General features: G+C 30.1%; 2 protein-coding genes across 3 annotated transcripts in view; one reads left to right on the plus strand and one right to left on the minus strand.

The window, feature by feature from the left end:
- LOC114131451 (centaurin-gamma-1A) overlaps positions 1 to 6,586 on the plus strand; it is a 97,650-nt gene extending 91,064 nt beyond the window's left edge. For both annotated transcript variants that reach the window (XM_027996668.2, XM_027996667.2), the window contains exons 4-12: positions 297 to 431; positions 1,275 to 1,975; positions 2,817 to 3,091; positions 3,760 to 3,899; positions 4,707 to 4,834; positions 4,941 to 5,185; positions 5,396 to 5,611; positions 5,784 to 5,928; positions 6,102 to 6,586. In XM_027996668.2, coding sequence (XP_027852469.1) covers positions 297 to 431; positions 1,275 to 1,975; positions 2,817 to 3,091; positions 3,760 to 3,899; positions 4,707 to 4,834; positions 4,941 to 5,185; positions 5,396 to 5,611; positions 5,784 to 5,928; positions 6,102 to 6,305 — 2,189 coding nt within the window. In that variant the 3' untranslated portion in view covers positions 6,306 to 6,586. The remainder of the gene's footprint in view (positions 1 to 296; positions 432 to 1,274; positions 1,976 to 2,816; positions 3,092 to 3,759; positions 3,900 to 4,706; positions 4,835 to 4,940; positions 5,186 to 5,395; positions 5,612 to 5,783; positions 5,929 to 6,101) is intronic.
- Positions 6,587 to 8,341: 1,755 nt separating this feature from the next.
- Positions 8,342 to 11,211, minus strand: LOC114131434 (ras-related protein Rab-13-like). The gene is made up of 8 exons (XM_027996644.2): positions 11,060 to 11,211; positions 10,863 to 10,986; positions 10,613 to 10,804; positions 9,791 to 9,851; positions 9,359 to 9,497; positions 8,864 to 8,953; positions 8,584 to 8,709; positions 8,342 to 8,502 (listed from the first exon to the last, which is right to left on the minus strand). The coding sequence occupies exons 3-8, from the start codon at positions 10,794 to 10,796 to the stop codon at positions 8,428 to 8,430; spliced, it is 675 nt and encodes a 224-aa protein (XP_027852445.1). The 5' UTR covers positions 10,797 to 10,804; positions 10,863 to 10,986; positions 11,060 to 11,211; the 3' UTR covers positions 8,342 to 8,427.
- Between the last annotated feature and the right edge of the window lie 2,020 nt (positions 11,212 to 13,231).

A 13,231-nucleotide genomic window follows, 5' to 3' on the forward strand; every position in this document is an offset into this window, starting at 1 on the left:
TACTGTAGGACACTTATTTTATAGACCACTGTAATAAAAAGAAAGGTCTTTTGATTCGAACTTAATGGCTTTTTACATTTTCGACTGTCGACGACGATGTTTTATGTGTACACATAATACTGTAATACATTTAATATATTATGACGTTCTCGTTTTTAAATTATATACATATGTATTATGTATATATAGATTATAATAAAATAATAAAATCTGAGACGCTGTATCATATTATAGAATATATTGTATAATATAACAGTTTAAAATAATAACCGTATACTGTGTTTTTTCTTGTACAGACGCTATTAGTGAAACGAACCCTCGAGTAATAGACGATACGAGAGCCAGGAAGTTGGCGGCGGACCTGAAAAGATGTTCGTACTACGAGACGTGCGCCACGTATGGTTTAAACGTTGACCGCGTGTTCCAAGACGGTAAGCATATAATAGATAAACATTTTTTTATAATTTTCACTGTGTTTTAAATTATAAGTTATAACTAGTTAATACATGCCAAATAAATATTGTTTTTTTTTATACATATTATGTATTTAGATAAGATTATAAATTATGTTTATGGTAGATTTTGGGTAAATATGTGGTGCCGGTCAAGTGATTTCTTAAGAGTTAGAACAATTTTAACGATGGTTTTAGCTTTTAGATACAAGTTAAATGACAATCAAAACAGTAAGGGTGTACTATGTGTTGAACATTTCCTTTCTTACTAATGATTATATATTTAAACCAATTCTTATCCAGTTGAGTATATCGTTTGATATTTTCTATTTAATTATATTGGCCAAAATGATAATTAAAGTTTATCCTTGTTAATTTCGTGCCGATCTGCTTACCATATGGAAGAATAATGATGTTTAGTTTGTTAATTGAAGTATTTAAAAAATGTGTAGAATAAGTTTTAAAGAAAAAGATAAGAAAGTTTGCTTGGTATGATGGTCAGACTTTCTATTTAGTTTAAGTTAGAGGTTTGTTGGGTTAGTTTACGACTTTCCAGATGAACATAACTTTCTATGTTTTGGATAATAAAATACGAGTAAAAACGATTTTTATCTCAATATATTTATGTTCACGGCTTGTATTAAGTAGTTTAAAACAAATTAATTACAATACGAACGACCGTATAATAGTTATGAACGTAAATGGTTTTTTAAACAATATATTACAGATTCGTATATATTTATATATTTCATTTTTGAATTACACCTAATATCATGAATACAAAATGTATTAAATAATACTTATAACCCAACGTGTTCACAGCTTGTCAAAAGATCATCCAGCAAAGGCTATCTGCATCTACTAACTGTCTGTCAGACTCTCGGTGTTCGACGCCTGCCTCTTCGTCGACTACCACCCCGGTTGGTGGTCTGCAGTCTGGTTCCTACGCGGGCCAACACCACCAACTCTACCAACACATGCAATCTCCGGCCACCGGTTCGCGGACTTTCTCACAAGCCTCGTCTCCATCGCCGCCAATACACGGCGCTGGTGGCGCGTCGCCCTCCCATCACGGCAGCAGTGGCGTAGTCAGCGCGTTCAAGGAGTCGGTGCTGCGGTCGAACTTGTCGCTGAACCGACAACCGCTCGAGCTGTCCATAGCCCTGGACAATAACAATGTATCGACGAAAACCGCGTTCGATGGCGGTGGAGGAGGTGGTAGCATCGGTGGAAGCATTGGCGCTGCTATCGGTCTATCAGTGCCCTGCAAAGACTTGCCTACACCCAGTTCCACTCCTACGACCACCAGGAAGACCCGGAGACGGTCCAACCTGTTCAACCCGTCCAAAAAAGACGACAAGAATCGATGCCTGGCTACCGGCGAGCTAGGCAGTGGTCGGGCCATTCCTCTCAAACAGGGTTACTTATACAAGCGCAGCAGCAAAGGTCTCAACAAAGAATGGAAGAAGAAATACGTCACACTTTGCGACGACGGGAGGCTTACGTACCATCCTAGTCTGCACGTCAGTATACACTTATTTATTAAATTTAATTTTTATCCAGAAAAATCTACATAGTAATATCATTGAATTTAAAAATAAAAATATGTATACCTAACCTGCAGTTACTTCTATCTCATGGCTTATTGAAGCGGTGGTTATATGTAGATGTTTTTCGCTAGCAAAACTAACATTGAGTTTTCTCTCTATATTAGTATATTAGGTACCCAGATATATTCTCGGCTAAGTATATCTTACTTACAATATAATGAAATACACCAACAGCTATAGTATTATTAATTATTATAATATGAGTATTGAGTACCTATTGCGCGTTTAAGTACTTATAAATTCAATGTATTGTGAAGGATTTAAGTAAAAGCTTTACTAGATTTACTATCTAATCATTATTTTCAAATTTAAAATTTAATTAAAAATACGTGTTATATCAAAACGACAACATGTAATTCAATAAAACTTTTAATTATTCTCGTGTTATTATTGTTCCTGTAGAGACGAATGGACATTTCGAATAAACGGTCTTAATTAACTGTAAAATGACTAGTTAAAAAAAAAATTAAACGATATACGTAATAACAAGTAAATTTTATTATAAAAATTGTTATAAACATTTTATTTTCTGTATTTAAAAAGTACTTGAGTATAATTCAATGATGCTTATAATACATATAATATAATATAATATAATATAATGTATATAATATATATACTCCCCTATTCTCTAGCCTTTTTTATCATATCTTCGAAAAGAAGCATAAACGATTATTAAGTGATTTTTTTATCTCAATATGTTCAAGTTTCTCTAGCTAATATTATATATATAATGTATATTATATTTTTATAGGACTATATGGAAGACGTGCATGGTAAAGAGATATCGCTCCAATACGTCACGGTCAAGGTACCTGGCCAAAAACCCAGGGGATCGAAGACCATCATGTCGCTTTCGTCTTCGTCGACGTCGGCCAACCACCATCACAGCAGTAATGGCATATCCGAACATATGTCAAACATATCGATATCGAATTTCCAGTCTAAAGACAAACGAACGGCTGATAAAGTGATGCTCACCGCATTCGAACTGCTGAAAGAGCCCAGTTATAAGAATGGTGTTTCAGCGTGAGTAATTGTATTTATTTATTATATGCGTTTATTATTATTATTATTATTATTATTATATAGTAATGAATATTATATATAATAGGGGTTTAAAATTTCATGAATATTTTATTTTATTATTATTTATATATATTTATTTCAAGTAAAATATTTCAAATTCAGAACCCTAATTATACATAATAAAAACAATATTAAGTATTAGCGCTGATATGACTACCTATAGTATATGTAGTATAGTCATTATACTATAAAATAATATGTAAGATACATTTTTTTATAATTTGGCTTTTTAATCACTATTTTTCACATTTAATTTGAATTATTAGATGTCATATGTAGGTTTTTTAATTTTGTGATACAAATGATTGAATGAAAATATTTATAAGAATTTATTGTTAATTTATAAAGTTGTTATATAAATACGAGGAGATTAAGTTAAAAGAAAAAACACTTTTGAATTCCTGAAAAATTAAAACTGTGACAAATGTACAATTACTTTATCATTGATAATGAGACATAAAAATAATATTATTCAAAAAAGTGTGCAAACTTAAGTTACTTTTTAAACTTTTTATATTAACTATAATCACTTTTTTATCATTTATAATTTATACTATGAAAATAATCAAATCATTTCCAAAATATAATTATTTATGTATGTCTTACAGTAACGGTGATGAATCAACAATTAGCATGTCGAACACTTCCTTGTCGACCAACAACGGTGATCTCAAAGCCGAAACACCTAATGTGAAAAAGAGACACAGGCGGATGAAGAGTAGTAACATTAAGAACCAAGAGTGCGAAGGTATGTAAATTCACTAACAACATCATAATAACTATTTTAATGTTGTGAATTTAATATACTTAAAATTACTTAACACCCGCGTATTCATGCATTAATTAGCAAAATATTTGTTCTAAAATCCCAAAATATGCAAAAACAAGTACTTTAAAATTTAAAAAACGCAAGTATGGTGCTAAGTTGATTTTCTTAGTCAAGTCTAATGTAAACATTGAGTGAGTTAAAAATTATTCAATTCATTACAAATCATACAAAATTAACATGGATATAATAAAAAATATAAAAATAATTGAAGTGCAATTTTTTTATTATTATTTTTATTTTTTTCGAATCTTTATCTGATTTCGTATGAATTGTACTGATTTGTAAATTCGTTATTCGTGATTTTTATTCCATCACTTAATATTTATAAATCTGTTGTTTAAAAAAAAAGTGATTCGAATTCCAACTAACATACCTACTCGTGTTATGATATTAAGTCATGTGTGCAGTATAACAAATCCAAATCAGATTATAAGACACCGAATGAAATATTTGATGTTATCTTAAATATAGAATCTAGATTATTATACTACACAGTACACCTATATAAAAATAATTATTAATATGTTAACTTTTAAGCATTCAACGATACCAAATAATCTACTCTATTACAAATATATTTTATATCTCGAATTTGTATTCGTCAAAAACGATATTGACGACAATAATGACTTGTATAAATAATTCGTAAAATCATTCAACGATAATGCATATTAACCTAATCTCAAACGTTCACAAAAAAATTTAATTTGATGTTTACACTTTTAGACACTGACGGATACGAATTCCTAATCGTATCGTTGGACAATAAGCAATGGCAGTTCGAAGCTAACAGCTCGGAGGATCGAGACGAATGGGTGGCCGCTATCGAACAACAGATTCTTAATTCGTTACAAGTCAGTATTTATTAATATTACCTAAGTACTTATAAAAGGCATTTTTATTTTTGAAGTATTTACTTTATATATCAATATTAAAAAATACTTAACTTAATTTCCACAGAGCAATGAAATTAATAAAGTTAATGTTGGTGGTAAATTTGGTTCGTCTTATAACCGAGCTGAAGACGTGCAAAACATCCGGACGCGAGTACCTGGAAACGGGCAGTGTGCTGACTGCAATTCCCCGAATCCCGATTGGGCCAGTTTAAATCTGGGAATACTCATGTGCATCGAATGTTCTGGTATACATCGCAACCTGGGCTCGCACATATCCAAAGTCCGATCGCTCGACTTGGATGGATGGCCGTAAGTGTTAGACATGATGTAGACATGGTTTAAATTTTTTATGACCTTAAAAAAATTTAATATTTCTTATTTTTTATTAAATATTATAATTTTTTTATGTATTTACACCGTATAAAAATGTATATAAAAAATTCTAACCTCATATGTTATGTAATAATAATCAATACTCGTTATACTATCATTTTTTTAAAAAACAAATTGTTTTTTTAGACCATCCCACCTTAAGGTAATGATGGCGATGGGTAACGATCTGGCAAATTCCGTATGGGAATCCAACATCCGTCCTGATCGAACTAAACCTAATCCTAGTTCGAGCCGGGAAGAGAAAGAATTGTGGATACGTAGCAAGTATGAAACCAAAGAGTTCCTACCAGCGATAAGTCATACACCCAACTTATCGCAGCAGCTCATCGACGCCGTTTACAGGTGGGCCATGATTTAAATTGTATATTATTTTGATTGAGGATTAAACAATTTTTTTTCGAAAATTGTCCCAAAAGAATAAGATTTTTTCGTTTGTATACTGGAGATAAATTTTAAAACCTTTGATGGCTAATCGTTTTTCAAAAGTACATGTATTAATTTTCATCATTTGTAGGTGTGACATGAAAGCCCTCACGTTGATATTGGCTCACGCCAGTGCTGACCAGGTGAATTGCGTCGTCAGCCACCGTGACTTGCGCACGCCCTTACACCTAGCCTGTTCCGCGATCAACCTTCCTGTAGCACAGCTACTCCTATGGGTAAGTGTGAAATTTAAAACGGTACAGACTACAGACTGTATACAGTAATGATAAGTAAATTCGACTAAACCTACTCCCATACGACAACCCCCCCCCCCCCCGATTTACAGCTAGGTATACTGTTATTATATTATTATGATGTCGTTAATTTCGTATTTCGTTGTCGTTCTCAGTACAAAGCCAACGCCAAAGCCGTGGACCACGAGGGCCGAACGTGTCTGCAACACGTGCGAGCGGCTTGTCGAGGCGCCGCCGGTGCCGCATCCGTCCAAGACGTCGGTCCGCTGACAGACTTGCTCGTGCAAAACGGCTGCCCCGAGAACGGCACCAGCACGCTGACTAGACCGTTGGACATACTCCCGTCCAGCGTAATCTGATCATCGACTCGACACACCACCGGCGGCACAGTTATCTCATAATTTCGGATGTCAAACGAGGAGACGACGGTCCGTTCGGCGTGCGCGCAAAACAGTATAATAATTAATAATGAATAATACCGCGCTGTGATAGCTTTAAATAATTATAAATATATAACGTTATAAAATAATCATAAAAATACAAGATTTAGTGTTAAACGCGTCGTCCGCAAAACAACAATATTAATAATATAATAATCGCGTGTCCAGTCGTTGGTTCCGATATTAATTGTTTTGTACCCGGGTCGACGACGACCCCCAGTCCAGTCCAAATATTATATTATTATACCCATTGTAAATTTGCGGACGGCCGCAACCGCATCGCGTCCGTGACCTGTATTATAGCCTATAGGTAATATTATAATTATTATTATTGTTGTTTACTTTTATTTTATACCGTCTCGTGTTTATTATCACGACCGGCTTATAGATTATTATTATTTTAGACCTATGTAGTAATATTTTATATTTTAATATTATATTATGTTAAAATTATGTATTTATCAACAATTATTATTATTATATGTATACATAGTATTACTATAATAATAGGTACCTAGGCGTATATATAAAATAATATGTATATATTGCGATGTTATTAGAATTATTATTTTAAACGATTTGATTTATTATTTTAATTTTTATCACTTGTTTTCTTTCTGTATAATATTATAATATCGCGTCTTCGAATAAATCGTTTATACCACGGTCGTCTTAGAAGACCTCATACCGTGGTCGATATACACTACTATGATACCTGTACGGAATAGCGCTTAGTATTTATTATAATATTAATAATTTTATTATGTGTTGGCCGCTCAGAACTTGCCTGCAGCAGTTATAATGTCGATTATTTAATATTTTTATTTGTAGACCTATTTAACGACTGTAAAAATACAAAATCGTTTCAGTTATATTATACATAATATATAATAAATTGTATTCACAACAGCTTTAATCGCGGTTACCTATTCATTTTTTTATTTTCTCCACTATATATTATATTATATTTAATTATCTCTTTATTTACATCAGTTCTCATCATTCCCCTCGTTCCCTGTAATTTGTATTATTATTATTACTTTTTGTTTATTTTACTTTATCAGTGTAAAAAGAAAACATAATATTATAATATTAAGTGTATACAGTGTATTTCGCCGTTCATTTTTAAACGTGTTCATCATACTTAAGCATATCACCCGATACTTATAATGGCCACACGAGTAACAATATAATATTGTCATTTAATCAGTAAGTACTTTAATGGTTAACTATACAAAGTCTTAATGGCACCATGCACTCCTAAATAATTATATATTATGTTTACAAAATTTTGTATTAAAACAATAAATTTGTTGCGGTAGGCAAACGCGCTTGTGTTTTTGTACTGCGTATTTCAGTAGTAAAAAAAAATATATGGAATGTTTTAATATTATTGTTTTAATTACACATTATTCAAATCTCCAACCTTAATAGAAATATAGAAACAAAAATGGTTTTACTTCAATGTTGTTTAAAATGTGGAACATATCCTATCTTTATAATACATTTTCACTTTTTAAATATTTGTAAAGAAAATGGCAAATCAATTATAATTATACATCAAGATTCATCCAACTTCATTAGAATCACAGTTAAAATCGAAGAAACATTAGCACTCAAGGTTCTACTTGAATTATTTTCTATTTGTAATAATCGCTATTGTGTAAAACTTAACCAGAGCAGTAACGTCCAAATAATTATTATCCATAATACATTTCTTAAAGTAGTTCCCCGTAAAACTACCTTTGTTTCCTGTTTTGTTAGTGGTAAATTCATAAAGAAACAATAATATATTCATAACACAACCAATCAAGACCATCCAAAGATTTTTATATTCATGAAATATATAAACCCTATTTTTCAGTGCATTTCATATGATTGATTTCTGTTTCAAAAATAATATATTTATTTATTTAGATGTATAAAATATTAATAGTTAATGAGTAAAACTTAAGTAAACATTTATAAAAATGTATTTTAAAAATTACTAAAAAATATTATCATATTTTTCTGGGTATTTTTCTTATAATGATTTTTCAAATCAACATTTACATTTTGATGACATTTTTGAGTCAATCTCACCGAGTATTACTTTATCATCTAAAACTTCAAAATCCTATAAAACAAATCAATGTACATAAGTATATAAATATAACTCAATATAAAGTAAAAATATATTGGTAATCATTTAAATTACCTTCTTAATTGCATTTTCAGATTCCATCTCATTTATCATAGAAACCATTTTCATAAATGAATCATCTACATTTAAATTGTTTTTGGAAGATACTTCAAAAAAAGGAATTCCGAAGTGTTGAGCTACCTATAAAAATATCCCAATATTATTGATAGTAGTTTAATGGAAATAATTCTAAATCAAAATGCAAACAGCCATTTTCAAATAATGCATAATAATTTGGATTACAAATATTGCAATTAGTTTTTATTAATCACAAGTAACAATTCATTATTATTACCAGTTGCCCTTCTTCAGTTGATACCTTTCTGTTTGATTCCAAATCACATTTGTTACCAATCAAAATTCTTACCACATTTGAAGGAGCAAACTGAAAATAAAAACAAAAATAACTTAAAACATTTTTTTTTATATAATATGATAGGTACCTAATGTGTACAATTTATCATAGAATTATTGTTATTTTTTGAATGTGATCCACCACATAAATGATACCTATACCATCCACATAAATATTTATGATAAACGCAATTATAAAAAGTAAATTAATTTAGATTCATTAAGTTTTAGTATACAAAAATTATGATTAGTCACAATATAATAGGTTTTTTAAACAGATTATGATAAAGCAATATATAGGCAAATTATTGTTGCTATAACACAAAACAAAAATAGTAAGTTTGCATTAGATTTCAGTTGTTACCTATATTTATAAAAACATAAATTTACACAAATTTATATTAAATACAGTTAATGTGAAATGTTGAATACTAACATCATCAATATTTTTCATCCAAAATTCTAAATTGTGTAATGAATTCAAATTTGTAATATCATAGACAATAAATAATCCAATTGCTCCTCTATAGTACAATTGAATTAAAGATTGATATTTTTCAGTTCCAGCAGTGTCCCTTATTATATAAATAAACAAAAACATATTACTACAATTAACCAACATAAAGTTGTATGATTAAATAATAAATTATATTTTAATACAAAATACAAATATACAATTCTTTCAAGTTTTAGTTGTTATTCAATGGGTAGGTCGATAAACTCAGACCTTTAAGATTCATCATAGACATCCTTTCTACCAACAACTTAATTCAATAGATATCTATGCTTTAAACATGTTGGAAGAATTCCAATTGCCTTGCAATTCTCATCTCTTACACAAAATATTAACAAATAATATAATGCTTACCAAATGTTTAAAAAGATGGTTTTGTTCTCATAATTAATTATTTTCTTTTTTAAATCTATACCTAATAAAAATAAAATTCACACTGAAATTAAAATATGATAAACACATATATTTTAACAGTTAACAATATGATAACATAAACAAGATGATATACACATATATTTTAACAGTTATATAACAATATGATAACATAAACAAGAGATTTAATAAAGAAATAGGGATAAATAACAGAATTAAAACTAATATATGCATTTAATCTATCTGATCTATCTATAATCTATATCAGTCGTTTTAACCAGTGTGCCATAATGCTCAAACAGAATTTCCTGAAATATCTATAAAATCAATAACAATTGTATTACCATTCTCTACATAGTATCTGTGCAGACAAGGATTTGAAACAGTCACAACAATTAAAAGTAAAAAGATTAGTAAGCTTGTCAACAGTTCGTCCTCAAATCAATGACTTGTACACCACAGTACCACACATTAAGCACGTCACATTGTATCTCATTGACCGATGTATTTGTATTTCATTGTACAACAATAATTAACCATTTAATAGAGCAAACTGTAAGTAATGTATACATGTATATATATAAAATATGTTTCATAATACATGGATTAGTGACTGGTGTGCCGCATTGTTATAATGTTGAAAACCACTGGCGTATATGATAGATACCTACATTAAGAAGTGCATATTAATATATTATGTACCCAAATGGCCAAATGCACTCCCTCATCAAAAACAAATGGTTTGAGACAATGTTTGAATAAAGAGTTCAACACTAACACTGCAGACTTGAAAGTCTGACTCACCTGTCGATGGTTTGTAGTATTCCATGAAATGCCCATCACAGTACCGTTCAATGATAGAAGTCTTACCAGTGCTCATATCACCCACCACGATAATTTTCCAAGTGCTATGTTCCTGTCGCGATCCACTCGATCCAATCTCGCCTGGTGGCGCCGCTACTACTAGCTGGTCTTCCATTAGTTCCATTGTCACAACTTGTTACAGATACGATAAGTTCGAGTTGAAAAATAAAAACAAGTACAAACAACTTACAAGGCCACGAGGGAGTTTTGATGATAAGTCGGCGTTTGCATTTAGTGTCATCAACCAGTGCTGAATATTAAAAGTCGTAAACTTAAAACTGCATATGGCAATTCTGGATTTTGAACACTGGTTTCTGATAAAAATTTAAAAATTAAATTAAATACTTCATAGATAATTTTCAAATTGTAGACTACATTACTACTTACAACGATGTTGTTTAACTATCGCAGTCCGCAGAGAGCAGAGTAAGAACACGGACAATGTTTTATTGTTTTAATTTTTAATATTATATTTCCAGTCCCAGTCCCCAGACAAGAATATAGATAAGAGATAACTTAGATAGTATCTGTACTCGCCGCGGAATGAGACGACTGGATCAGTCGTGGAATAAGAACATACTGCGCCCGTGCCCCGTAGTCCGTACAAAAGGTCAGTTCGACCACGACGGAAGAAGTCTCATGATAACAGCCAGAAATAAGGTACATAACAATGATTAATGTCCACTTTTCTACTTCTCTTTTTTTTTGTAAGTACGTTGTGCGCATACTTATAAAATATTTAAAATAACATAATATCATGATAAACGGGTACCTATACTGGCTATACTAATGCATTTGTTCTATAAACTAATTTGATATTGAATAATAGTAGAGCGAATATAGAAGTTTTGTTATTTAAAAGCATTGTTGGAACATGCTATAATAGTATATTACACGACTAATAAGTAACTATACAGAACACCACCACCAGTAACAATATTATAATAATGTGCATTTTCGCAACAAGTTATCTCATGTTCTAACTTTTATAACAATTTTTATTTAACTAGAAATTAGTTATTTTCTTATAATAACTAATAGGTATTATGTCAAATATGGACCAGAAAAAATTAAGCGCAAAATATTATTTTCATATTTTTTTAAAAATAAAACAAATAATTATTGCTTAAATAGGTATTTAACTTATGTATTTTTGCATCCAATTTGAATCCTCTATGTCTCAGGAGTGGCCAGTGAGAAGAAACTCGCGAGCCACCAAATATATTAATAAATACGAAAGAGCTATAATGTAAAAATAAAAAAATAAAGGTTTTTATTATTATAATACATAAATTCATATTAAAAAAATTTGTTTATAAAAATGTTACGATAAGTTGCTAGCCGCAAATGTGTATGACTCAAGTCACATGCAGCTCGCAAGACGCGGTTTGGCCACCCCTGCTATATCTTAATAGTTAATAGTCAATACTCAATAGTGTTTTATCTATAAAATTATTTGCTATTTAGGACAAATTTATGACAATTTCCATTAAGTAAATCATCTGAAAATTTAAATACTTTAAAACAAGAAATTATTGATGACCCTGCAAACTCAGATTTTAATATTTTTGTAGAAATAAATGTTGACCAAGTACTTATAGTTTTTACTTAATTAAATGGTTAATAGTAAACTAATAAGGTATAACATTATTAAAAAAATTGTTTTAATTTTGTACCTAAATATACCATACACTTTGATGTATAGTGATGTGTTTTTTTTTTAGAAAATAACAAGAACTGCCAGTAATTTTGTAACAAGTGCAAAATGAATCAATTAAGGTAAATTACTAATGACGAATCAAAAGAATTGTATCTCTATTTTGATAAGAATATAGCAGGTTTCCACGGTGATATGCAAAAGGGAATTTTACAAACTGCATTTGATATTTTCAGAACACAGGTCAGGATCATCCATTACAAACGTTTCTAGTCTAATGTTTATAAGTGATAATTAAAAGTATGAAAATAATATTTAGGTTGTATATTAGGAGAAGGAAAAACTCCTCACGTTTACCTATTATTTATCAAATAGATTTAAACGTGTACTCAACAAACAAATTACGAGTACTTATATCATCCAATAGAACATAATTATACGTTTTTTTTGTATATATATTGTACATTTGTGCTATACCAATACGTCATCTCTAGGGCTTGGATTTTAAAGCATTTGCTTATTTTTTTATATATATGAAATAGAAATCTAATTTTTGTACGTAAATTCGTTTCACGTCATTCTGATTCCAAATAAACCATTTTTTTATGTAAATGCTTTTTTTTAAATTATTCCAGCTGTAGATTTTGTATATGTTTATTAAGCTATTGTAATAAAAAAAAAAAAAATGAATTAATAGGAAATGTAAAAACCCAGAATGCGGACTAAATGGAATAAACGGTTGTATTATAGATTATTATTGTTTTCGTTATCGGCTTGTTTATTAAATGTATTAAACATATATAGATTATCGATTTACATAATATAGCCTGCAGTACCTATACGGTCAGTATGTCTATAACATTCATATCGATCGTTTCAAAATTTAAGATTTAATGTTTTAA

Source organism: Aphis gossypii, chromosome 3 (genome assembly GCF_020184175.1).
Source record: "Aphis gossypii isolate Hap1 chromosome 3, ASM2018417v2, whole genome shotgun sequence".
NCBI lineage: Eukaryota > Metazoa > Arthropoda > Insecta > Hemiptera > Aphididae > Aphis > Aphis gossypii.

Bases quoted from the DNA above. Each gene is read 5' to 3' on its own strand.
- LOC114131434 (XM_027996644.2), bottom strand. From the start codon at position 10,796: ATGGAACTAATGGAAGACCAGCTAGTAGTAGCGGCGCCACCAGGCGAG. The intron at 9,498-9,790 runs GTAAGCATTATA...TTATATAATAAG, and splicing joins ACCATCTTTTTAAACATTTG to GGACACTGCTGGAACTGAAA. The intron at 8,954-9,358 runs GTTAGTATTCAA...TTTTATTTTCAG, and splicing joins GGATGAAAAATATTGATGAT to TTTGCTCCTTCAAATGTGGT.